General features: G+C 37.5%; 1 protein-coding gene across 1 annotated transcript in view; it reads left to right on the top strand.

Moving 5' to 3' along the window:
• The window catches only part of Malrd1 (MAM and LDL receptor class A domain containing 1), a 637,041-nt gene that overhangs the window by 158,705 nt on the left and 451,843 nt on the right, over positions 1-26,493 (top strand). Inside the window, exons 15-18 of the mRNA XM_040755448.1 lie at positions 13,518-13,670; positions 14,035-14,140; positions 14,593-14,960; positions 25,199-25,611. Of these exons, the coding sequence (XP_040611382.1) occupies positions 13,518-13,670; positions 14,035-14,140; positions 14,593-14,960; positions 25,199-25,611 (1,040 nt within the window). The remainder of the gene's footprint in view (positions 1-13,517; positions 13,671-14,034; positions 14,141-14,592; positions 14,961-25,198; positions 25,612-26,493) is intronic.

The following is a 26,493-nucleotide window of genomic DNA, read 5'->3' as shown; positions in this document are numbered from 1 at the left end:
CAGTAGAAATTATCCATGAAAATTAAATAATATAAAAAATGTGGGATTTCCCCCATTAGTAGTAAGGAAGAGTCAGGATAGTCAGAAATAGTGACTTATTTTTAAGAGTTATTTTATTTTTATTTCTGTGACAAATCAAATATTTACTCATCAGGTATTTGTAAAATAAATGATCCCTTTATTAGACTCAGTAAATGATCTCTGATATTTTGTACTTGGTGAAAATCCAATTATTCAGATAATTAGAAGAGGGATGGGTTACTTTAGCCTTTTGTTATGCAACATGCCATGCCCTTCAGTTACCTCCAAACCACTTATTTTGCACTTCACCATTTTAAAAATCCAGCTCCAGTCTAACCTAATTAGTACTTTCATATCTTTAGCACCATTTAATGGTTGACTGTTATTTTATGATAGTACATGCCCCCATATTAATAATTATTTTATTATAACATCCATTTTCTTTCCCAATTAATATTGTGGGTTTCTCTTTGATTTCTTTAAGGGACTGAGCGTATATCTAGGGACTAAAGAAACATTTGAAGCATATTTGTGAGAATTTATATAACTAAAAGGATATAAATTCTGATTTCAAGTAGTACTAGGAACACTGAAGGACTCAATGGGAGTCCTGTGTAGGCATGCCATCCTGTTACTGGGGGGGGGGATCTTTAAGAAAATGAGTCATTCAAGTAACTAAAATAAAATAAAATGTTGCCTGCAAAGAATCATTTATAGCTCTCTATAATAGAAAGAATAATAATTAGATAAAAATGAGGTGTTATCTTTAGAATTTGGAAGATAGCATCAGCCAATTTTTTGCCATTGTTACCAGAGTGTTTATTTTCTATTCATCTATAAACTTTTCACTGTATGGGTCTAACTACTACAAAAGTAATGACTGCATACAACACTTATTTATGAAAATTAGTTCTTTCATCCTCTAGTCCGTCATCTGCTAATTCAATAATATTTGAGTCAAAATTTCATGCTTGCACTGAAACTGTGTAGAGGTTGCCATTATTCTTACTTAAATATTATTTATATTGTTTGTATTATAATTACACCTGGTTCAAAGCATGTTGGAGGGTGTATTCGGGTTTTATGGAAATAACCATGCCATTTATATTGGTGATTTGAGTACTCGAGGAAATTGAAATGAGCAGGTGACAGGAAGTGAGGAAAGGATTCAGTAAGCAGTTCACCTACACGATAGGACAGCTCTGCCCCATAGTTCTGGACACCAGAAGCCCAGGGTGGTGCTTCTCAGCTTAGTGCCTCATAAGATTGTAATCAAAACATGTGTTGCTGTGATTTTCATCTTGTTTTTCTGGAGTTTAAAATTTTTAATTATTTATATGTCCTAGATAATAACACCTTTCTGGTTTAATAGCTGACAAATACTTTCTCTCATGTCTCTTAATTCTCAGTTTCTATTTTATGCAGCTTGTTTTGGAGACAGGGTCTTATTATGCAGCCTTGCCTGGCCTGGAGCTCACTATATAGACCATACTGGCATTGAACTCATAAAGGGTCAAATGCCTCTGCCTCCTGAGTGCTTAGATTAAAGGTTGTGTCACTGGGACTGGCATGTACAAGACGTTTATTTGGTGAGATCTCATTTGTAAGACCTTGTTTTTATTTCCTGAGCCATTGAAGTCCTATCCAGAGTTCTTGAACCTGTGTCCACATTTTGAAAGTTTCCCTTGTGTATTTCTCTAGCATGTGAAGGGGTAGGATCCATTTGACTTGACTATTATACTGGGGAGTAATGAGGTTCTACTTTCAGTGTTGTATTTTCAGTTGTACCAGTTTCCTAATCACAACTGTTGAAGTTATGTTTCCAATATGTGATCTGGGCATTTTGGCTAAGGATCCATCGTAAAGCTATGTGGGCCTATTTCTGGGTCTTCTCCTCTATTCCATAAGCTCATGTGCTGAAATTGGAGCCAATATCATGCTGCTTCAGTGATTGTGAATCTGTTGGATAATTTAAAATAGGGTATTGTAATAATCCTAGAATTTTGTCGCTCAGGATTGCTATTCAGAGTATTTCATACTTCAATATTTGTTTTAGTTTTGCTTATTCTATATCTATGGAAAATGTCATTTTTATTTTGATAGAGAGTGTACCAAATCTGTGGAACATTTTGGTAAATGACAGTTTTTAAAAATATTGATCCTGCACAGTCATGGATATGGGAATGTGACTATGTTTGTGTCATCTTTATTTTATCTCTTTGGTATTTTATAGTTTTCTATGTAGAGGTCATCATCACCATGGTACGAATAGCTGTTCTGTTCTCTGAGTCTATTGTAAATGGTTTGTTTCCTTGATTTCTTTCTCAGCAGGTTCACGATGGGTAAACAAGGAAAAGATTTGGGTTGTGCTTATTGACTTTGTATCCTGCTGTAATGCTTATTTATCTCAACCTGAAAGTCTTTCAGTGGTCTTTAGAGTCTTATAGGATCATATTGTCTGAAAAAAGGGTCACATTTGACTTCTCCCTCATCTGACTTCTATTCCTTATTATTTTCTCTTTTCTTATTGCTCTGGCTAAAGTATCAGTACTAAATTAAAATAGGAGCAGTAACATTAGACATCTTTGTCTTATTTCTGATTTTAAAACCCATAGTGTGTGTGTGTGTGTGTGTGTGTGTGTGTGTGTGTGTGTGTGTGTTCCTGTGTCCTAATCAAATTTTGGTATCAGAATGATAGTGGTTTTATATTGAATATATTTTAAGATATTTAAAAGTTTTGATTTCAGTGAGAAGGCCTGGACAACCTATGGGGCTCTGAGCTGTGGATCAGTGTCTATTCCTGGTATACAATCTGTCTTCATGTGCCTATAGCACAAAGAGAGATGCTCTCTCAGCCTGGACTCTTAGGGGAGTGCCTTGACCCTACCAAGAGTAAAATGATAGACTCTAGACATCCCCTATGTGGAAGGATTTGGCAATAGGGTGGGAGGGAGGGTGGAAGGGGAGTGCGGGAGGAGGGGAGGGAGAGGGAACTGGGATTGACATGTAAAACAAGCTATTTAAAATTAAAATAAAAAAGTTTTGATTTTATACAATAATTTTTTTGAAAACTGACATTGGACCTTTAAAGTCTGTCAGATCTTGGTCATTTTATGTTGGGAGACTTTCTGTTGCATTAAATTCCATTTTCATATTTTGATAATCTTTGTTTCAAGTTTAGTATGTAATATAAGCCTAGGAATTTATCAATTTTAATTTCTTTTTTGGATAATCTCATATATGTTTGCAATGTATTGCAATTATATTGATCTCCTTATTACCTCTCTACCCTTTATTCTTTTATTGTCCCCCTGATGTCTTCTAAAATAGTTCCCTCCTACTTTTATGTCAGTGTGTCTGTTTATGTGTGTTTGTGTGTCTACATGTATATGTCTGTGTGTCAGTCAGTGTGTGTGTCCTCTGTATGTAAGTATGCAGATAGCCACAGCTCCTGTGAATTCATTATTGCAACATCTGTATCATATTCTAAAGACATAACTTCCTTACATTCCTTGCCATGTCCTCTAGCTGTTACAATGTTTTTTCTTCCTTCCCTGTATTGTTCCATGGACCATAGAAGAGGTTGGCATAGATACCCATTTAATACCAAGTACTCAACAGTCACTTATTCTCAGAACCTTACCCATCCATGAGTATCTGCATTAACCATTATTGATCAATTAATCTTTGACCAAGGTTAGAATAGTACTAGTCCATGTATACAAACATAAATACTTAGAATGCAAAGTGACTAGATGTCCATTTAGCAAAACATCAGTAATGGAATACCCTCTAGGGCATATGATGTACTTAGATGTACTTAGACATTAGATTTTGCCTAGGTTTACAGTACCAAGCATGTATTCTACCCTTGTCTAGATTTTTGCAATATCCTTATTTTATGTTGTATTATATGTATGTATATCATATCATAAATGAATATCAAATGTATTCATTTATGATATTAATATATATAAACATATATGAAATATGTGTCCATAAATATGACATATTTAATATTTATTCAGCATTATAAAATAAAATAAACAGTTTTTAATGTAGATTTTGTCACTTACATTCCTGAAACATCTCACTTGTTTCTCATCTCATTGAAAATAGGTAAATGTTGAAGATATATCAATTTCATCATGCATAGTTTTCTCTTCCTTGTTTTCCTTCCCTTTTCCTGTTCTTTTACTATTTATAAAACAGAGGCCTTTGTTTTCTCAAGGCTCTTGAGACTCTTGCTGTCACCCTTGTGTGAGTGTTTTGTGCATAACTGTAGGCTTGCTTCCTCACCAACTACTCGAGGTGCTTCCTTTCCCATTCATTTTTCTCTAAAAACATTCTTTATTGTGTTCTTTAAAACTACAACTATTTTCTCTTAGCATACTTATTGGCTACTTTATTGTTCTTGTGGTGATCTGTTATCGATGCATCTATCTATCCATCTATCCGTCCAGCTATCTATTTATGTACCATTATTCATCTACATATCAACAATTATTTCCTATATATCTCTGGCCCCTCTGTATAAAAGGTAGGTTTTTTTGACTTTTTAATCTTATGGGTATTTTCCCTTTATGAATGTTTTTACACCATGAACATAATAAGTGCCAACATAGGCTAGATGAGATTTCTGATTCCCTACACATGGACTTAGAGGTGGCTGCGAGCCATGATGAGAGATGGTTGTGAGCCATGGTGTAGACGCTGGATATAGAACTCAGATCCTCTTGAAGAGCAGCAAGCTCTTAGCCAATGAGCCACCTCTCCAGTCTGTTATTATTTTCCCCCTTTCTACTTACAGCTGTGATCATACCCCTTATATCTTTATAGATATATAACATGTTCTATATCCTGTATTTCAAATGAATAGATAATGAATGATTAAAGGAATAAATGAACACATAGTAATTGTGTGTCCTTTTAATTCTAGATTTTCCTAATTAATAGATTATGAATATGTATACTATGTTTAATATGCTATGCATCAAGAACTGTAAAGTTTCTAGAATTTTTAACTTTCTGTAAACTAGGACTTCGCATGCTCTAATTCCTTTGGATACTGGTGCAAGAGGGGAATTGCTAGCGACACAGATGGTCTTGCCATTTAAGGATATGATACTAAGTGTAGCTATTATGTTTGAGTTGAAAGAAATCAGAGAAACACCACCCTTTAAAATTGCCAAAAACTGCATAAAATACCTTCAGGTAACTCTAATTATACAAGTGAAAGTTGCAAGAACATTGAGTCGTTAAAGAAAGAAATTGAAGAAGATACCAGAAAATGGAAAGATATCCCATGTTCTTGGATAGGTAGGATCAACATAGTAAAAATGACAATCTTGCAAAAAAGCAATCTACAATTCAATGCAATCCCCATCAAAATAGAAGCACAATTCTTCACAGACCTTGAAAGAGAAATTAACAGCATTATATGGAAAAACGAAAGACTGAGGATAGCCAAACAACCCTTTTCAACAAAGCAAAATCCAGAGGTATCACCATCCCTGACTTGAAGCTCTATTATAGAGCTATAGTCCTGAAAATAGCTTGGTATTGGCACAAAAATAGGCAGGTAGACCAATGGAATAAATTTGAAAACCCTGATATTAACCCACACACCTATGAACACATGATTTTTGACAAAGAAGCTAAAATTATACAATGGAAAAAAGAAAGCATCTTCAACAAACGGTGCTGGCACAGCTGGATGTTGGCATGTAGAAGACTACAGATAGATTCATATCTATCACCTTGCACAAAGATTAAGTCCAAATGGATCATAGGCCCCAACTGAACCATTCAGTCACACTGAACCTATTAGAAGAGAAAGTAGGTGGTACCCTTGAACAAATTGGTATCGGAGACTGCTTCTTAACTATACCACAAGATCCAGCAATTCCACTCTTAAGCATATACCCAAAAGATGCACATCCATACAAGGACATCTGTTCCACTATGTTCATAGCTGTATTATTTGTAATAGCCAGAACCTGGAAGCAACCTAGATGCTCCTCAACTGAAGAATGGATAGAGAAAATATTGTACATTTACACAATGGAGTAGTACTCAGCAGAAAAAAACAATGGAATCTTGAAATTTGAAGGCAAATGGATGAATTAGAAGAAACCATCCTGAGTGAGGTAACCCAGCCAAAACAGAAAAACATGATATGTACTCACTCATAAATGGAATTTAGACATAGAGCAAAGGAGTACCAGTCTACAATCCACACCACCAGAGACACTAGGAAACAAGGAGGACCCTATGACAGACATACATAGTCCCCTGGATATGGGTAAAGGGACAAGATCTCCTAAGCTAATTGGGAGCATGGCGGGGGGAGAGGGAGTTAGGAGAAAGAGGAAGGGAAAAGAAGAGGGGAGAGGAGGATATGAGAGAGCAGGAAGATCAAGTCAGGGGAAGAATAGAGGAAAGCAAGAAAAGAGATAACACAATAGAGGGATCCATTATGGGTTTAAGAAAAAATCTGGCACTAGGGAAATTTCCAGAAATCTACAATTTGACCCCAACTAATGATCTAAGCAATAGTGGAAAGGCTACCTTAAATGATCTTCTTTGATAATGAGATTGATGATTACCTTATATGCCTTCCTAGAGCCTTCATACAGTAGCTGATGGAAGCAGAAGCAGACATCTACCAGTAAACACTGAACTGACCTCTGGAATCCAGTTGCAAAGAGGGAGGAGTGATGAGCAAAGGGGTCAAGACCAGGCTGGAAAAACCCGTAGATACAGCTGACTTGAGCAAGTGGGAGCTCATGGACCCCAGACTGATAGCTGGAAAACCAGCATAGGACTGTTCCAGACCATCTGAACCAGGATGTCAGTTTGGATGTCTGGCTAATCTATTGGGGACTCCGGTAGTGGATCAGTATTTACCCCTAGTACACGAATGGACTTTGGGAGTCCCCTCCATATAGAGGGATACTCTCTCAGCCTAAACACACCAGGGAAAGTCTAGACCCTGCTTCAATAATATGACAGACTTTGAAGACCTGGCATGGAAGGCCTCACCCTCTCTGTGGAGCAGAAAGGGCTTGGGATAGTGAGTTGGTTGGGGACAGGGGAGGAGGTGAGGGAGAGGGAAATGGGATTGACATGTAAAACCAGCTTGTTTCTAATTTAAATTAAAAATAAGGGAAAAATTAAAAATATAATTATAAGATTTTAATAGGAGCATTTGTGTTTTGAATTTATTTTTACTGATAAATAAACATAAATTTATCAATATTAAAATATATACATGACAATACAATGAACCATTATTGTTAAAAATGCAGTAATCTTGAAGATCAAATGCTGGCTGATTGTTTATGCATTCACTTTCCTTTAGAATGTTTAATTCCTTCTATTCATTTATATGTACTTCTTTTTTATTTCATAATTCATTTGCAAATCTTTTCTCCCTGTTACATATTATATTTAAATAGTTAATGAATATAAAATATTAATGAAGTCCAGAGCTCAATTATTTCAACCTTCTCTTAACTTCAAGAATATAATCACTTGAAGGCATGATAAAATCTGAGATGAAATTATTACAAAAGTAGAGAACATACTCTAAAATAGGGATACAGTATAAACGAACTTAATATTTAAAATAATAACTGCCTAGTCAAAGTCTGACTTCAATGAACATAATCCACAACACTAGAATACTCAACTTTTATTCTTCGTGCAACTTTCAAGATGCTCAGTAAAGCTAGAGGACTAGTGTATAACTGTGTGTACATGTATGTGTGTGTATGTGTGTGTGTATGTGTGTGTGTGTGTGACTTTGAGACAGTGTGTGTTGTGAGACTCTGTATATGTGTGAGGCAGTGTGTGTGTGAATGACAATGTGTGTGTGAAAGAGACAGTGTAGGTATGAGACAGTGTGCATGTGACAGTGTGTGTGTGCTTATATATATGTGTGTGATTGTATATGTGTGGTGTATATACATGTATATGTTGAATATACATGTGGGTGAATACATGTATGCATGTAGATCAGAGATCATTGTCAGGTGTCTTCCTTAGCTATTCTCTACCTTATATTTTTATGACAGGGTCTCTCTCTCTCTCTCTCTCTCTCTCTCTCTCTCTCTCTCTCTCTCTCTCTCTCTCTCTCTCTCTCTCTCTCTCTCTCTCTCTCTCTCTCTGAATCTTTACCTATTGTTTTTGCTGCTCTGACTGACCAGTGCCTTACAGGGATTCACGTGTCTCCCCCATCCTCCTCCTAGCACTGAGGTTACAGTTACTTAATTCTTTTCACAAATTTGTATGTAGGTGCTAAGTTCAAACTCAGGAACTTTATATGACAGTCACTTTACTTGCTGAGCCACCTATCTAGTCCTTAGGAAAATTTTTTTTATTATCATTTTTTATTTTAATTTTAAATAGCTTGTTTTACATGTCAATCCCAGTTCCCTCTCCCTCCCCTCCTCCTCTTCCCCCCCAACCTCCCACCCTATTGCCAAATCCTTCCACATAGGGGATATCTAGAGTCTGTCACTTCACTCTGGGTAGGGTCCAGGCACTCCCCTAAGAGTCCAGGCTGAGAGAGCATCCCTCTTTGTGCTATAGGCACACGATGACTGTTTGTATTCCAGGGATAGACACTGATCCACAGCTCAGGGCCCCATAGGTTTCCCGGGCCTTCTCCCTGACACTCACATTTGGGGGGTCCAGATCAGTCCCATGCTGGCCTCCCCACTGTCAGTCTGGGGTCCAAGAGCTCTCCCCTGTTCAGATCAGCTGTCTCTGCTGGTTTTGCCAGCCCAATCTTTGCCAATTTGCTCATCACTCCTCTCTCTCTGTCACTGGGTTCCTTGGGTTCAGTTCAGTGACTAATTGTGTGTTTGCCTCTGCTTCCTTCAGTCACAGGATGAAGGCTCCCGGATGGTTATAGACATCAAGTTCATTATCAGGAATGGGCATTCGAGGTGGTCTCTCCACTATTGCTTAGCTTGCCAATTGGTGTTATCCCTTTAGATCACTCGAGGTCACTCTGGTGCCTGATCTGTCTTCTATCCTATGATTCCCTCTTCCACTGGCTCAGCCATTAAAGGCTAGGCTCACAACCAAAAATATAAGGAAAACATTTTTAAATGAAGCATAGAATCAATCTTTTAGACTTATTTGTTCATGTAGTTTGCAACTTGGCATGTTATAATTGTTAACAACTGTTATTTTAAATAATATTTTATTAATATTTGAGAATTTCATATATATATTCCTCATATTCACTAACTTTCTATTCCCCCAGTTCCTTCTATATCTTCTCCAAACCTACTACCCAGCCAACTTTGTGAACACTCTTTACCTCTCTTAAAAGCATGGAGTCAAGTTTCTGTTACCCAACTTCTCTTGGGTGTGGGGCTTTCCTTGGAGTGGAACCAATATACAGGGCATCACTCTATGAAAGAAAACTGATTCTTCATGTCCCAGAAGCTGCCAAGTTCCTAATAGTTCTTCAGCTAGTGGTGTATTTTGTGTTCACCTTCCCCACTGTGCACTGGAATTTTGTCTGACTAGAGTTCATATGTGTCTGTGAGTTCATATGTGCATCTGCACTGTAGTTCCCAGAAGACACTGTTTTCTTAATAGTTCCTACCATCTTTGGCTCTTATAATTTTTCTGTCCCCTCTTCCCAGAAGCATTAAGGGGCAGGTACGTGGTATAAACAACTCATGTGGGTTTACGTACTCCAAGGACTCTTATTCCCTGCATGCTGACCAATTGTAGGTCTCTGTGTTCATTGACATCTATTACCAAAAGAGGAGAATGAACTCTTGCAAGTTTTCTTCTGTTTGCGATGTGCAGGCCGCATGTGCCACCTTATCCCCTCACACAGTTAAATTCCATGAAGCATTTTTAAGTACAATGATATTTCTTGTGTATTTCTTGGGGTTTAAATAAGATGGCAGGTGTATCAAGATGTTTTTGACATAGAATCAATGACTGTTGCTTCAGATATCTGTGATCTACAGTGGTGGCATTTGAATGAGTGATAGAGCCTAACTTTTATTTTAAATGTATTTTATTTCAATTTTTGTGTATATGGGTGTTTTTCTGCATGAATGTTTGTGCACCACATGTTTTTCTGGTACCCAGGGATGCCAGAAGAGAGTGTTAAGTCCCCTGAAATTGGGCTAACAGGTTGTTGTCAGCCACTATGTGGGTGCTAGGAATCAGCTCAAGATCCTTGGTTAAGAGCAGCAAGTGCGCTAACTTCTGAGCTATCATCTCTCCTGTCCCAGATCCTAACTTTTCAAAACCATTGTTGAGAAGCACTGCCTACTGTCTTCTAAGCTCAACATGGGCATCTGCCTACATGGCTAAAATGAAAGCCTGTGTTAAACATCATCACACATTAGGGCATATTCCCCCATGAGTTTTTTAAGTTTTGTATGATGCCCAGATAATTAGTTCAGAATTATCTTTTATTATACTTTGTGATTATTCCTTTCATTAAGCCCAAGTGGGATCATTCAAACCACCAGATAAGTTCTAGACTGTGAATCCGAAATGTTATAGCATTATAGTCTATATATTTACTGTCAAAGGTGTTCTTGTATTCCATACCAGTTAGATTTCTTATTCAGCAAATGGCTACAAAACTGACAGTGATGAACCTATTTGTCAGCCCACCAGGTATCTCCTAGCACCCTTTCCCCAGAGGCAACAAATGTAATTATAATTAACATAATTAATATAGTCCACTCAGGTAATTTTTCTCACAATAATTAAAAGTCATTGTGGAGTCATTAGCTTTCTATCCATAGTCATAGAAAAGACAAGCATAAGTTTCAGAAATTCTGTGTCAACAGGCCTTCTGCTGAAAATGGAACTGCCCCTAGCACAAAGCTGCTTGCAAGTGAATTCTCATTAAATGGTGACTGCAGTATTGTTTGTGCATGCATTGCTTATAGTGGAGATAATTGAGGAAGTCAATAATGCTCCAGAAGCAGTGACAAATCCTTGAACCTCACTTATTCAAATACACCCAGAGTATTGTGTTTCTCAGTTAGAAATGATTATGGCATGCATAATTGTCTATGGCTATTCCAGTAAGGTATATGTGCTACTAATGGATAGCCTTGAGACTAATTTCATTATGATATTTATAAGTAATTAAGCTTTTTAAATGTGCATAAGAACTTGGGAATGAGGAATGGTAGAAAAGCACATTTGAATTTTAATAGCATTTTTCTATTAAAATTGCTTCCTTTTAAACTTATTTTTCATTGATACATTAAAATTGTATTTATTTATGTGATGTCATTCACGGTTTAATACCTGTTTGCATTGAATGGTATTAAAATACTGGAAAGCCTGTCTCTTTCCTTAAACATTTTCATTTCTTGTGATATTCAGAACTCTCTTTTATCTTCTTTAAAATGTGGAGCAATACCTGAACAAGACCTCTTACCCTATCCCAGCAATTGCTTACTGAGCAATGGTCAACCTTCGCCCATTGTTTCCTTCTCTCCCATTTCTAGTAGTCATTTTCTACCTTCAGCTTCTGGGAGATAAATGGTTTTAGATTCAACAAGGAGCCAAAGGCATGAGGTGTCTGCTTTCCTTGCCTGACTTCCAAATCTCAGCTATTGAGAATAAAGCTGCTAATGTTCCTGGAATGCTAATTCCTTTTCCAGAGTGGTGTTGAAGGGACCAACTTTAAGAAAATAAAGAGTCTTCTCAGTGGTGTTTCAAGCCCTATTAATATTGGATTATTCACCATGTCTACAGTGTCACGTTCCTTGTTAAAAGAAAGTCAGGTTTCCTCTCCTAGTAGCTATAGAGGTACACATTATAAAGTAACAACATAATGTGCTCCCTTCTGTATTTTTGTAGTGAGAATTCTTAGATCCTTTTCTGAAGTTTGTCTGAAGCAGGAATCAAAGCATTGGCTTCACAGGGATTAACATGATATCTACATATTTTGAATATTTTCAAATCTTTGCACATTTATATTTTATGTGTGTATTATATAGTTGAGATAGAGACAGATTTTAAAGTGCAAAGATATAAACATTCTTAGCATTTTATTCTTAGTTCATGGTTATTATTTATTTTCGATTTTGAGTGCCATTTAATTTTACTTCACAGCAGTATTAACTTTGAAAAATCACTATTCTAAGTATGAAATGCAATCTTCATAATGCATATTTATAGTTTTGTCTGCTTACTGAAATATGGCTTATATTTGCTAAAGTACTCAAAGTTTAAAATTATTTTAGATGCCTTTACATATTCCTCTGATTTTGATAAGAGTTGAAGTGATATGCTGGTCAAATTTGGGGCAGGAATATATTTTTGATATTATATCTTCTAGAGAAACTATCAACCATTTATATGAAATTCATGTTATTCCCATACATTAATAGCATTTTCAAAGTTAAATTATTTTTCTTTAGCAAAATTTGTATTTTCATTTACTTCATACGTTCATCTATAGGATGTTTGCTTCTTCCCACACACCTTTTACAATGGAAACACAGCTCTTATTCTTGGTCAAAAATAGCCAATGGTGAAGGATGTCAATGGGTCAATCATAAATGGGACTCCTTTTTACTTGCACATTATACTAAGTAAATTCAGATTAGAACTTTTGGCTTATCTTTTTCCAATGTAATGAGCATAGATTTTCTTTTTTCAACTGTTGAATAAAAGTATACACCATATAATGTCTAATCCAACTCTACAACTTGACAATATGTAGCCTTGATGAAATGACATACTTTATCCTAAACCCCTTTTCGTTAATCATAAAGAAACACATTAACTTCATCACCTGTATCATAGGGCTGTTGTGGGATTATACAAAGTGTGCATCACAGAATCTCTTGTGTAGGTCCTTAGTAACTGTTAAGCCCAGCGTTACACTCATGTGGCTCATATCTTCTATTCCTTGTCCAACTCTTTTCTTTATTCTCTAGAAGGCTTTGTGAAAGTTAATTGGCCATATTTTCTAAAAAAAATAATCTCTATTGTACACAAATCAGGTGATACACATAACAATGTTTGAAATACCAACCCCCATAAAAATAAGGAGTCAGATAAAGGAAGTATAATGGAAGCAGATCTTAAGCTTTTACAGTATCAGTTTCTAGATCAGTGACTGTTGTTCATGATTTAATATAAAATGCTCTATAGAAACAAACTCCCCACTGGTGTTGAAGGAGGTGAAATGTCACATAATTAGAGTCAAGTACCAAATGTTAGCAATTCCTTAAGCAATGTGACTGAGTGATGCTGTGTCTTAGAAAGAATGCTTGGGAAAATTGAATTTCTGAAACTCTGCCTTCTCCGTTTCTAGTTATGCAAAGTATGTCCTGTTTTCAGACCAGGAAAGATCTTTCTCCTCTGTGACTCTCTGTAACTAAAGGAGTACAGTGAGGCCATAACCATTTGAGCGCTGCTTACCCAGAGCAGGGGACTCTGTGGAAACCAGCTAAGAAAGTCTCATTTCTCTTCTTCAGTTGCTGATTGTGACTTTGAAGCAAACAGCTGTGGGTGGTTTGAAGCCAGTGATGGTGACCATTTTGACTGGGTGTGGAGCTCCCAAAGCAGTCTTTCTGCTGATTTTGAGCAACAAGCCCCACCTGGAGATCACACTAATGGTACAGCTCAAGGTAAAACTCTATAGATGCTTTACACACTTCTATAGAATGCTGCTTGGACCTCAGGGGAGGAAGACCACAGCACATAGGATGGCACTGACAATCAGTTGTGCTGTGTGCAAGAAATGGTTTCTTTATGGGTGATATGACTGGAACTGATACATTTTTGCCTGCATAAACTGAATTATCAATTGGCTTTTGGCATCATTTAAATGTAGATGTAAATACAAAGGCAAATTTTGCTATCAGTATTGAGTTTATATTGTTGTATTTTAATGGGTCAAGAAACTTACTTGGCATAGTGTTAAGAGACAAACTTTTGTTGTTTCACAGAATTCGTAGGTAAACGTAATGCTTTGTTTTTATATCCCTACAGGGCATTTCATGTTCATTTTGAAGAATAGCAGCAGCTTGTTTCAAACTGCTAAACTTCGGAGCCCCACATTTAGCCAGACAGGGCCTGGGTGCAAACTGTCTTTCTGGTAAGTACTAGATGGTGGTAAATTATCCTAATAGGATGATGGCTGTAGGCATATCCCTACATTTGCTAGCTATTCAAGGTTTACCCTTGGTTATACTTTATAGTGTCTATGGCATTAAATTAAAATAATTTCAGCTTCAGAGTATATTATCGACATTGGTTATTTTATTTCTTAAGATGAAAGGAGGGTTTCCTTTTCTACCACTGGATTTTAACTTAGCTATGAATCTCCCCGTGTTTTGTAAGAGGTTTCCAGGGTTATGAGAGCCATGCAGTATGTATCTCAGCAGATAAATTCTTGCAAATGGGCAGCTACAGTTACTGTAGGAAAGAAATATATCCATTATCACAAATAAATACAAATTGGTGTGAGTGGAAATTCAAAACTGTACAAAGTTTAACTGTCTGGTTTCTCCTATAATGTTTTCATTTCTTACTTTGATTTTCTTTCAGGTTTTATAACTATGGACTGTCAGTGGGGGCAGCTGAGTTGCAGTTACATCTAGAAAATTCCAGAGATATCACAGCCCTCTGGAGAGTGTTATATAACCAAGGCAAGCAGTGGTCAGAGGCAACTGTCCAGCTAGGACGCCTCAATCAGCCCTTCTACCTGTCACTAGTGAAAGTCAGCCTGGCAGTTTATAGTGGGGTGTCAGCTGTTGATGACATTCGTTTTGAAGACTGTGCTCTTCCTCCTCCTGTTGAGAGTTGTGATGAGCCAGATCACTTCTGGTGTAGACAGACGAAGGCTTGCGTGGGAAGGCATCAGCTCTGTGACCTGGTGGATGATTGTGGAGATCGCACAGATGAGATTGGTTGTGGTAAGTTATTTGAGGTTGAGTTTTTTCTCCAGAGGAAGGGTGTTATGTTTTTTTCTCTCATAGTTTGAAATTATTGGTCTTAATTAGTTCACTACTTTTTAGGCAATTAGCCAGTAACTCAAATATAATTGAAAAATTGGTGAATATAATGTGGTCAATTGATCAAATTAACCAACATGTCAGTCTTTCTTTTTTTTTCAGTATTTCTTTTTATTAGTAAAGATTTTTAGTTTATTTTTATTTATACTTCTATGTTACATATATGAATGATTACACATGCCATAGTGTATGAGTGGAGGTCAGAACACAACTTTCATGCATCAATTCTCCCCTTCTACTATGCGTGTGCTGGGATCAAATCCAAGTTACTAGCCATAGTGGCAAGTGACTTTCCTGGCTGAACTGTCTTGGCAGCCTCTTGTCATTCTTAAGTAGGTTTACTAACTAATTCCTAGATATACACTGATTAAAAATGAGTTTAGAATTCCTGCCTTCATGTGCTTCTCAGTCTAACTGAAGAGCTAGATGTTCAAGTGCTTATTAATGAAAAGTATGATGGCAGTTCTAACTGGAACTGTGATGAAAAATATGGTGTGACTTTATAGAATATTAAAATTGGATTTTTTGTAAGTAATGATTTAGCTAAGATCTTAAACATGGCAAGTGAAGCTTATGTCCAAAAACCATGAAGTAAGAGACTGATGAAATTTGGAGTATGTAAAGAGAGCACAAATCAGGGATGGGATATGAGGAAGGGCAAGGTCAATGATCTTTGTGATCCACCCTGAAGAAGTGTTCTTTATTTCAAAGATTTTTAAGGTAGTGGCAGCATTGAAATTTGACATATGTAAATGTCATTGTGGCTGTGATGTAACTAGAATTTAAAAAAGAGATTTAGGGGATTACTTAGAGGAGCATTGCAGCAGCCACAGCCATCAGGGAACTACTGACTGTGAGGCCTGAGCCACGGAGGAAGTCTAGAAAAAGAACCTATGTGGGATTCTTTTGCTGGTTTGCTTCTTTGTTTATTCAGGAGTAGATAGTGAAGAGCCAAGGCTCAGATTTGTTTTCTGTTTTCAAAATGCAAAAAGTTTGTGCTATCTTCTGATGCTCTGGCCCCCAGTGCACTGAATCCAGCTCCCAAAGATCACTTGCTTGCATCTAAAAATGAATTAGTCACTAACCATATTATTTTTATTTAAATTAGAAACAAGTTTGCTTCACATGTCAATCAATCCCAGCTCCTTCTCCCTCCCCTCATACCCCGCTGCCAACAATCCCACCAATCCCTCACCCAAGCCCCACTCCACTCTCCAGGAAAGGTGAGGCCCTTCATGGGGGCTGTCCAAAGTCTGTCATATCATCTGGGGGAGGGCCTAGGCTTAGAGAGCATACATTCTTGTGGAATGGGCTCCCAAAGTCCATTTGGGTGCCAGGGATAAATACCGATCTATTGCACAAGGCCCCAAAGAATGCAGGAACTCCTTGCTGACATGCATGTTCTAGTGTCCATGAGCTCTACCTTGTTCAGGTCAAATGTTTCTCTGGGTTTCAACAGCCCAGTCTTGACCCCTTTGCTCATTACTCCTCCCTCTTTGCAACTTGTTTCCAAGAGTTCAGTTCAATGTTTATCTATGGGTGACTGCCTATGGTTCCATCAGCCACTGAATGAAGGCTCAAGAGTACCTCACACTTTCTCTTCTAAGAGGTTCAGTGTGGCTGGATTTATGTTGAGGTCTTTGATCCATTTGGACTTAAGTTTTGTGCTTGGCGATAGACATGGATCTATCTGCAGTCTTTTACATTCCAATATCCAGTTATGCCAACACCATTTGTTGAAGATGCTTTCTTTTCTCCATTGTATAATTTTAGCTTCTTTGTCAAAAATAAAGTGTTCATAGGTGTGTGGGTTAATATCATGGTTTTTGATTTGATTCCATTGGTCTACCTGTCTATTTCTGTTTCTCAATGAACCAAATCTTTGTTACATTATTCTTTGTATTGTTTTTCTAATTTCTACTTTATTGATTTAAGTCCTCAATTTGATTATTTTCTGGAATCTACTCCTCCTGGGTGAGTTTGCTTCCTGTTGTTCTAGAGCTTTCAGTTTTGCTGTTAATTCTCTAGTGTGACTATTGTCCAGTTTCTTAATATGTGCAATTAGTGCTATGAAATTTCCTCTTAGTTCTGCTTTCAAAGTGTCATTTAAGTTTGGGTATGTTGTGTCTTTATTTCTTCTAATTCTAGGAAGTCTTTAATTTCTTTCTTTATTTCTTCCTTGACCCATGAATGGTACAATTATGCATTGTTCAATTTCCACGAGTTTGTAGGTTTTCTGCAATTTGTGTTGTTGTTGAATTCTAATTTTAATGCATGGTGGTCTGATAAGATACAGGGGGTTATTCCATTTTTTGCACCTGTTGAGGTTTGCTATGTTGCCAACTGTGTGGTCGATTTTAGAGATGGACCCATGTGATGCTGAGAAGAAGGTATATTCTTTTGTGTTTGGATGGAATGGTCTGTAAATGTCTGTTATACCCAATTGTGTCATAATTTCTGTTAGTTCCTCTGTTTCTTTGTTAAGTTTCTGTCTGGTGGTCCTGTCTAGTGAGATATTGAAGTCTCACATATAACTGTGTGAGGTCCTACGTGTGATTTGTGTTTTAGCAATGCTTCTTTTATGAACATGGGTGCCTATGTATTTGGGGCACAGATGTTCAGAATTCAGACTTCTTCCTGATGGATTTTTTCCTGTGATGAATCTTCTTCATCTCTTTTGAATGATTTTAGTTTGAAGTCTAATTTGTTAGATACTAGAATAGCTACACCAGCTAGTTTCTTGAATCCATTTGATTGGAAAATCTTATACCAAGCCTTTATTCAGAGGTAATGTCTTTGAAGTTGATGTATGTTTCTTGTATGCAGCAGAAGAATAGATTCTGTCTTCCTATCCATTCTCTTAGTCTGTGTCTTTGTATAGGCACATTAAGACCACTACTATTTAGGGATATTAAGGTCACTGAATGTTAATTCTTGTTTGTTTTTAATTTGTTGTTGATTGTGTTACTGTTTGTGGTTTTTCACTGTTTTTTCTTTGAGATTTTAGTAAAGTTGGATTATCTATTGCCTGTGTTTTGAAGTTTTCCTTCCAGTACTTCTGTAGGACTGGATTAGTGGATATGTATTGTTTAAATCTGGTTTTGTTGTGGAATATCTTGTTTTCTCCATCTATGGTGATTGAAAGCTTTGCTGGGTATAGCAGTCTGGGCTGGCATCCATGGTCTTTTAGTGTTGGTAGAATATCTATCCCAGGACCTTCTGGCTTTCAGAGTTTCCAAGGAGAAGACAGGTGTGATTCTGATAGTTTTGCCTTTATATGTTATTTGATCTTTTTCCTTAGCTGCTCTTAATATTGTTTCTTTATTCTTTATATTTGTGGTTTTTCTTATTATGAGGCAAGGGAACTTTTTTTCTGGCGTGCTGTATTTGGTGTTCTGTAAGCTTCTTGTACTTTCATTTGCATGTCTTTATTTAGGTTGGGAAAGATTTCTTCTATGCCATTGTTGAGTATGTTTTCTGCACCTTTGAGCTGGGTTTCTTCCCCTTCTTTTATCCCTATTGTTCTTAGGTTTGGCCTTTTCACATTGCCCACTATTTCCCGAATATTTTGTGTTAGGGATTTGTTGGACTTAAGATTTTCTTTGGTCAATGAATCTATTTCTCATGTTGAATCTTCAACACCTGAGATTTCTCTTCTAACTCCTGTATTCTGTTGGTTATGCTTACATCTGTATTTCCTGATCGTTTACTCACCTTTTCTAATTCCAGCATTTCTTCAGACTGTGTTTTGTTGTTGTCTCTATTTGAGCTTTCAAACCTTGTACTGTTTGGATTGTTTCTTGTAATTTTTGGTTTGTGTTTTCTTCCATTTTTAAAGGGATTTTCTCATTTCCTCCTTCAAGGTCTCTGTCATCTTCATGAAATTGTTTTTAAGGTCATTCTCTTCTGTTCCATTTGTGTTTGGATGTTCAGGTATTTGTGGTGTAGAGTCTCTAGACCTTGGTGGCATCATATTAGTTTTTCTTTTGTTAAATGCGTTCCTATACTGTCTTCTTTCCATCCCTTATTCCAGTGGATGCAGGTGTGTTCTCTTTGTCTCCTGATGGGTATGGGTTCAAGGTTCTCTTCTGGTGGGAGCAAGCATGTCTGATACTCTGTTGTGTCTCCAGGTGGGTGCAGGCAGGTCTGAGGTACTCTCTCTCTCCAGTTGCGTGGAAGCTGAATTAGCCCAGTCATCTCAGCATACTCCCAGTTGCTTGGTGCACTGGGGCGAGTCAACCTGCCAGAAGTCCCCAGGCCAGGAGATCCCAGAGTGGTCAAGAGTAAGTTGAGCCTGAAGCAGGGGTCAAAGCCCCCTGAGTGGGGGCGGGAGTGGCCCAGCAATCTCAGCAGGCTCCTTGTTGCTTGATCTGCACTGGGTGAATTGGTGAATTGACTTATCTGCAGTCCCCAAACCAGGAGCTCCCCAGAGTGCCCGTATCATTTTGTTTACCAAAGTCTGTTGCAAAACTGTTTTCATCCTTCTTGGACTCCTATCATGTCTCAAGATAATTTATAAATTTCAAACTTATATGTTTCATAAGTTAGAAAACTCATTAGAAACCAAAGTAAAACCATGGAATTCTCAGTAACCTCGTCGGAAATAGTCAGATAGCAATTTCCATGTAAGTCATTGTGTAAAGCTTTGTATTTATATGATCTTTCATATACATGTTAACAAAAATATATTGAAGTCCAAATTACCTTCTAGATCTTGAAATTTACACAACTTTTATTTGAATGGATAGTCTTAACATTGATTTTTGACAGTGGTAATCATATGATATAAAAATTGTTTTAAAATCTAATTTAGTCTTTTGCAAATTTGAAAAGTTATTTCTAGCTTTTGAAAATTCTCTAAGTTGTTCAAATATCCCTAATATTAGTAGAATTAAGTAGAGTGTATCACAGTATAATAAATATGATCACAATATCAACATATTCTTGACTGTTCAGTGATGCAGAGAAATAACAGTGGCATCCATCAAGACATTATTTGTGTTTCCTGCAGGATGCTTGGAGAGGTGGTCCTCCACTGAAGGGTGAAGCTCTCCATGCTTACATTTGAAATAAAGATTGAATGTGGAATCTGTATACTAACAGTCAGTGTAAAGAATTGTTGGCTTTAGTGACAGTTTTATGTCAAAAACTCAGCAATTTGACATCCCCCTTCTGCTTCATAGCCAAATACTGACACCTGGGGAGTACCTGGAATGTCCCCAGTCCACATCACAGCTAGCTTGATTAGTCACGATTGAGGAGCAATCAGATGAAAGCCTGTCTTGCTGCTATCATCTGCTCACTGGCTCCTCTCATTAGGTCTGAGCTCCTCTTTGGGGCTGTCCGTTTGGTTGGCTTGTTCTCGCCCAGCTGCTTTAATTCACCTGCACATCTATTTATTGTTCAGGGTGCTTGCTCACCTCTGGAACCAAGAGCTATCACTAAGATGAATAGTTAAAAGACAGCTGATGTTTATACTTTAACTATTAACATATAAATGGAACTAAGATGTGAAACTCTCTATAAATTCTAAATCTCCTCTCCTCAGCCCAGTAACCACAAACGTTTATTTTCATCCCATTTTTCCAAAGCAAATATCTGTTGTCAACAATATCCTTGTGTCTTGAAAAATGAACATACTCTAATACTACTCTAAATATAGAGTAGTTGATTGATGAGAACCTAGTCAATTATTTTAAGTTTGACTGAATGATGTTAGAAGTTTAAAAACCCAGGCTCCCCTTGTGTAATGCAAAGGGAATATAAATTAGCACAGTTACTATGGAAATCAGCATGGAGATTTGTCAACATATCCCAAAATAGAGCTACTGCATGATTCAGCTACACTGCTACTGGGCATCTACCTGAGGGAGTCCAAGATAGTACCTAAGGGGCATTGCTATACATTTGGCTCTGTTTAGTCATGAGAGCCAACTTAGGGAGTCAGTCTTAATGTTCATCAATGGAATAAATGGACATATTAAATGTTGTGTGGATAGCCAATCATCTATTGTCCAGGCACAAAGAACAAAATCATGTTGTATATAGGAAAAGTGATAGAACTTGAGGCCATCATATTCAGTGAATTAAGCTTAGATGGACAAGTATGGCAACCTCTATGCCACGTGTGAAATCTAATGGAAAATAGATGACATGGTTTAGAGAAATGGATAACCATAAAGAGGACTTACTGGTCTTACATAGGACCTGGGTTCAGTTCCCTGTAACATATGACAGCTCACAGCTCTTTAACTCCAGTTACAGAGGATTCAATATGTTTTCTAACCTCCACAGGCTACTGCATGAATGTGGTACAGGTAGGTACACTGGGGTTCCCCCCCCCACATAGATCAATATTCAAAATAAACAAATGGCATGTGAAGGGGACTATTCGAAAAGAGGAGGAAAAACAGGGAGAGGGGAAGATTTTCTGTGGTAAGACATCTTGACCAAGACAACTTATATAAGAAAGAGTTTATTGTGGGCTTACAGCTTCAGATGAGACTTCATGACCATCATTGTGGTGAGCATGGGAGCAGTCAGGTAGTGATGACACTGGAGCATATCTGAGACATTGCATGCTTTTATCTACAGAGGAAGGATGAGCAATCTAATAGGGGATGACATGAGCCTTTTGAAACCTCGAAACTTCCCACCCCTCCAGTGATACACCTCATCCAAAAAGGTCATGCATTCTAATCCTTCTCAAAGAGTTCCATCAGCTAGAGACCAAGAATCCAAATATATGAGCCTATATTCTCATTCTCATTCTTATTCAAACCACTGAATTCTACCCCATGACTTCCACACACTTGTGGTCATATCATAGTATAAGATGCATTTATTCCAACTTCAAAATTTCCCATAGTCTTCCAGAGACTCAAAGCAATTTAAAAGCCCAAAGTCTCTTCTGAGACTTAAGGCATTCTTTAAATTGTAACTACCCCCTTGTACAGTCAAAAAGCAAATCACATACCTCTGACATGCAGTGGTGCAGAATACAAATTGCCATTCTAAAAGCAAGGAATGGGGTCATAATGAGGATATACTGGGTCGAAGCAAGAATGAAACCCAGCAGGACAAACTCCAAATACTGTAGTGCTATATCTCATGTCAAAGGGCTTAGAAGGCTCTGCAATTGCACCTTTGCTGACTACAACAAACCTCTCTCTCTTGGGCTAGTTCCACTCCTTATCTGCTGATCTCCTGGGCTGACATCTTCCACCTCTGGCACTTCTTACATCTTGGGGTCTTGAACCCAATCCAAGCTTCACTTTCACAGCTTTACTCTCCAGCTCTGTCCAGGGACTCCCCTCCCCCATGCCTTAATTAATTGTGAAGGACTACTCCCTTTATTTCCTTTCATATCTGGATTCATTATCTTTCTCAGTACAAGTCTTGGCTCCAACATTATATTTACTGGGACTCTTTTTTTCCTGAAAATGTACATTATCTATTTCTTTTTGCCTTTCTTACTCCTTTTTACTATATATTTACATAAGCATGATTATTAATAACTACAGGGCAGAGTCAATATACGCTGTCTTGAAACCTCGGCCAACAAAATTAGTCCCAAATTCTTCAATTTAGCCTCAGGCAGATTCTTAGGACAAGGGCAAAAAGCAGACCCATTGTTTACAAAATATGACAAGAATGATCTCTAGCTCAGTTGCTAATATTGTTCCCTTATGAAAACTCTTGAGCTGGGTTACCATATTGTTTATGAAGCTCTTCCTAGGATGGCCCATTAATCTATTCTTACAGTTTTTAACCATTTTCCTAGTCCAAAGCCCCCAAATCTTCCACATACGTCCAAACACCAGCGTGGTCCGGTCTGTCACAGCAATAGCCTATTTCCAGGTATCAACTTGTGCCTTAGTTACTTTTCCATTGCTGTGACAAGACACTGTCACCAAGGAAAATTATAGAGAAAGAGTTCACTGAGGATTTATATTCAAGGGCATGAGAACTTATTACCATGATGGTAGGAGAACAGGAAGAAAGTCATGGCACTGGAGTAGTAGATAAGATTTGACATCTTTATCCACAAGTAGGAAGCCAAAAGAGTTAACAGGGAATGGGTGGGTTTTTTGAAACCTCAAAACCTGCCTTAGTGACATACTTCCTCCAACAGGTCACACTTCTTCCAATAGGCCATACCTCCTAATTCTTGTCAAACAGCTCCACCAGCTGAGGAACCAAACATTCAAATGTATGAGCCTATGGGAGCAATTCCCATTCAAATACCACAGGATGTCAAGGAAGGGTAATAGAAGATAGCAGATAAGACCAAAATATGTTATATACATGTATGAAAATGTCATAATGAGATGAACTATTTTGTATAATTAATATATACAAATAATAAATCAAGATAAAATGAAAATATCAGAGGAAAAAGAAAAATACCATTGATGAGACATAGTGAAGAGTCAGTAGCACACATAGTGTAACAGTAGACAAAATTAGATATGGACAAAGGCACGAGTATTTAACACAAATAGGAAAGATAATATATGATAAGGGGAAAGATGGATGAGGAAGAACTGTAAAACATTATAGTTGGGGCTGAAATAAAACAGTTTAGATTAAATGAGAATATGGGAATGTACCAAGTTGTTTTACATAGAGAAAGAAATTGTACTGTTGCCACTGGGGAATTATGATTTGGGCATGGCTGTGTAGAGACATTTGGAGCCCTTTTAGAGGGAGATTTGGGGAAACCCTCATCAGAATTTTCTTGAGTACCTGGAAATATGTGGGTTTTCTCTGATAAACTGGAATTTATTTGAGACATTTCACTTTGATGTAAGCAACTTTTCCATGATACTCAGGTAATCCTTATTTAGAATTGTTAAAGAATAAAAACTTCCAGCTCTGTTAGAATCACTGAAGGAGCTTATTAAAAAGGCCTGATGTAGGATTTGGTCTGATGGCTCAGAGGGGAAAGTACTTGCCTGTGAACCTGAGCTCCAATCCCATGACCTACATTGCAAACCATTAGTTACCATAGCAATGAGATTAAGGTGGCAGAGCAGATGGAATTCCTTGATCAATCAGTATTGCTCATCAGTGAGTACCAGAAGGAGCAGAAGAGATATCTCAGAAATTTGAGTACTTTGCTGTGCATGCATGAAAACTGGTACTTGGATCTCAGCACCTACATAACAATCCCAATGCTGGCATGATTCCTTGCATACTAATAACCCCAGCATGGAAAGAGCCATAGACAGGAGAAGCACTAGGGTTTATTGGTTGCCAACCTAGCCTACAACAATAAGCCCACATGTTCCATGTTCAACCAGAAAAACTCCACGTCAAAAGATGAAGGCAAAGAATAACAGGGAAACACTGATGGTCTCCTGTGGCTTCCACATACACATGAGGAATGAGTACCCTCATGCACAGATGTGAACATTAACCACACACACACACACACACACACATACACACATCACAATAATTAGGTGGAGGTTGATAGAATATAATTGTTGGATATCTGACATAACATCCGTCTCTGGCCTCTATGCAAACACATGTGCCCTCATGATGCAAGTGTGCATACAAAACATGAACACATACAAACATATACACTAAACACAAGTGCACACATCAAAGGCAATATAAGAATCCCAGGGCAAAAATTTAAAACTATTTGGGTCAATTAAATCAGTTGTTCATATGTGAATTCTAAGCTTTTAATGTTTCCTGATTGGCACATTCGGCTAAGTTTGAAATGCACTTAGTCAAAAATGTGTTTCAATGAAATAGCCATGATCATTTGCCTGAGGATATGGTAATAGTTGTACTGGGGACTAAACGTAGGTCCTTGTGCATGATAGACCAGTGCTTTACCTCTAAGCAATATCACAAGCCCACGGTTATATTACCAGAAATGAAAATTAATAGCATTAAAAATATTTAAAGGATAGTGGTCTAAATATTTCATCTTCACTCCATGAAATATTATTTGATGTCTAGGAATTACTCTTTTCATAACTGTGTTTTGTGTCACATTTAAAAACTACTACAGCTTTCCTTTGTGTGATCCAAGTATCAGTGTATATTCCTGATCACTCCTCACTCCCCACCCCTACCCCCGATGCTACTCCTCTGATATTGTTTAATGTCCTTTTCAGCACCTGAACTACAGTGTGACTTTGAAAATGGAATTTGTAACTGGGAGCAAAGTGTGGAAGATGACTTTGACTGGACCAGGAACCAGGGGCCTACTTCAACATTGAACACGGGCCCGATGAAGGATAATACCCTGGGCACAGCCAAAGGACATTACCTGTACATAGAAACATCAGATCCACAGGTTTTTCAAGACAAAGCTATTTTACTCAGCCCGATCCTCAACGCCACTGAAGCAAGTAGCTGCACCTTCCGCCTATACTACCACATGTTTGGAAAGCATATTTATCAGCTGGCTGTCTACCAGAGAATCTGGAGCAATTCCAAGGGACAGCTGCTGTGGCAGATATTTGGGAATCAAGGCGACAGATGGATAAGGAAACACCTTCCCATTTCAAGCAGGCAGCCCTTTCAGGTAGGATAATGGGTTTCATAATATATATTTGAAATGTTTCCTGCTGCCTAAGCAATGTGAAATATCACTGTATTCTTGAATTAAAAGCTGGTGAAATTGGATCAAAGATACTTTGAAACACATTCATCATTTACCGGAGGGTACGCCAAGGCTCTTTGAGTTGCTTTGCTCCATGACTACCTCAATAATGTATGTTTAACGTCTCCTCAGTTGAGTGCTTGACACTGGAAACAGCTGCAGGTCCCTCCAATATTAAGTGCTTGTTCACTGAAATTAAAACATCAAAAGAAAGAAGAGCTTGGCATAATCTGTGAGTTCTGCAGACTGCAAACTCATAAATATATGCTTTTGGATATATCATTTGACATTTTAACTTTTTGTAGGTGAGAAGCTGAAATCCAGGCAAAGTACATTCTTTATACTCTCACTTGTGTTTATTTTTTATTGGAGTTCATACATTGCACACAGTTCTGGGTTTCATAAAGACAGCTTATTTTAAGGATGTCATATACTTTAACCATATTCACTCTTTGTAACCTGTCATTTCTCCTCCTCATATTTGTTTTGTCATCTATGTATATTCTGGAATCCACAAATGTGAGAAAGCATGCAATACTTGACTTTTTCAGTCTGACTTATTTCATTTATGTAATTTCTCTAGCTGCCTCAGCTTTCCTATGAATGACACAATTTATTCTTTTTATGAATGAAAAGATCTGCATTATGTATATGTCATGGTTTTGTTCCTTTATCTAATTAACTGACATCTAAATTGATTACATTACTTGGCTACAGTGAATTAATTGTAAATATGGATATGCAGGTACTTTTATGGTAGATATGTTGACTTAGAGTCCTTTGGTTACCAGTCCTGGTGATGTT

Source organism: Mesocricetus auratus, unplaced genomic scaffold, assembly GCF_017639785.1.
Source record: "Mesocricetus auratus isolate SY011 unplaced genomic scaffold, BCM_Maur_2.0 Super-Scaffold_100013, whole genome shotgun sequence".
Taxonomy (NCBI): Eukaryota; Metazoa; Chordata; class Mammalia; order Rodentia; family Cricetidae; genus Mesocricetus; species Mesocricetus auratus.
This window is presented reverse-complemented; position numbering and strand designations above follow the sequence as displayed.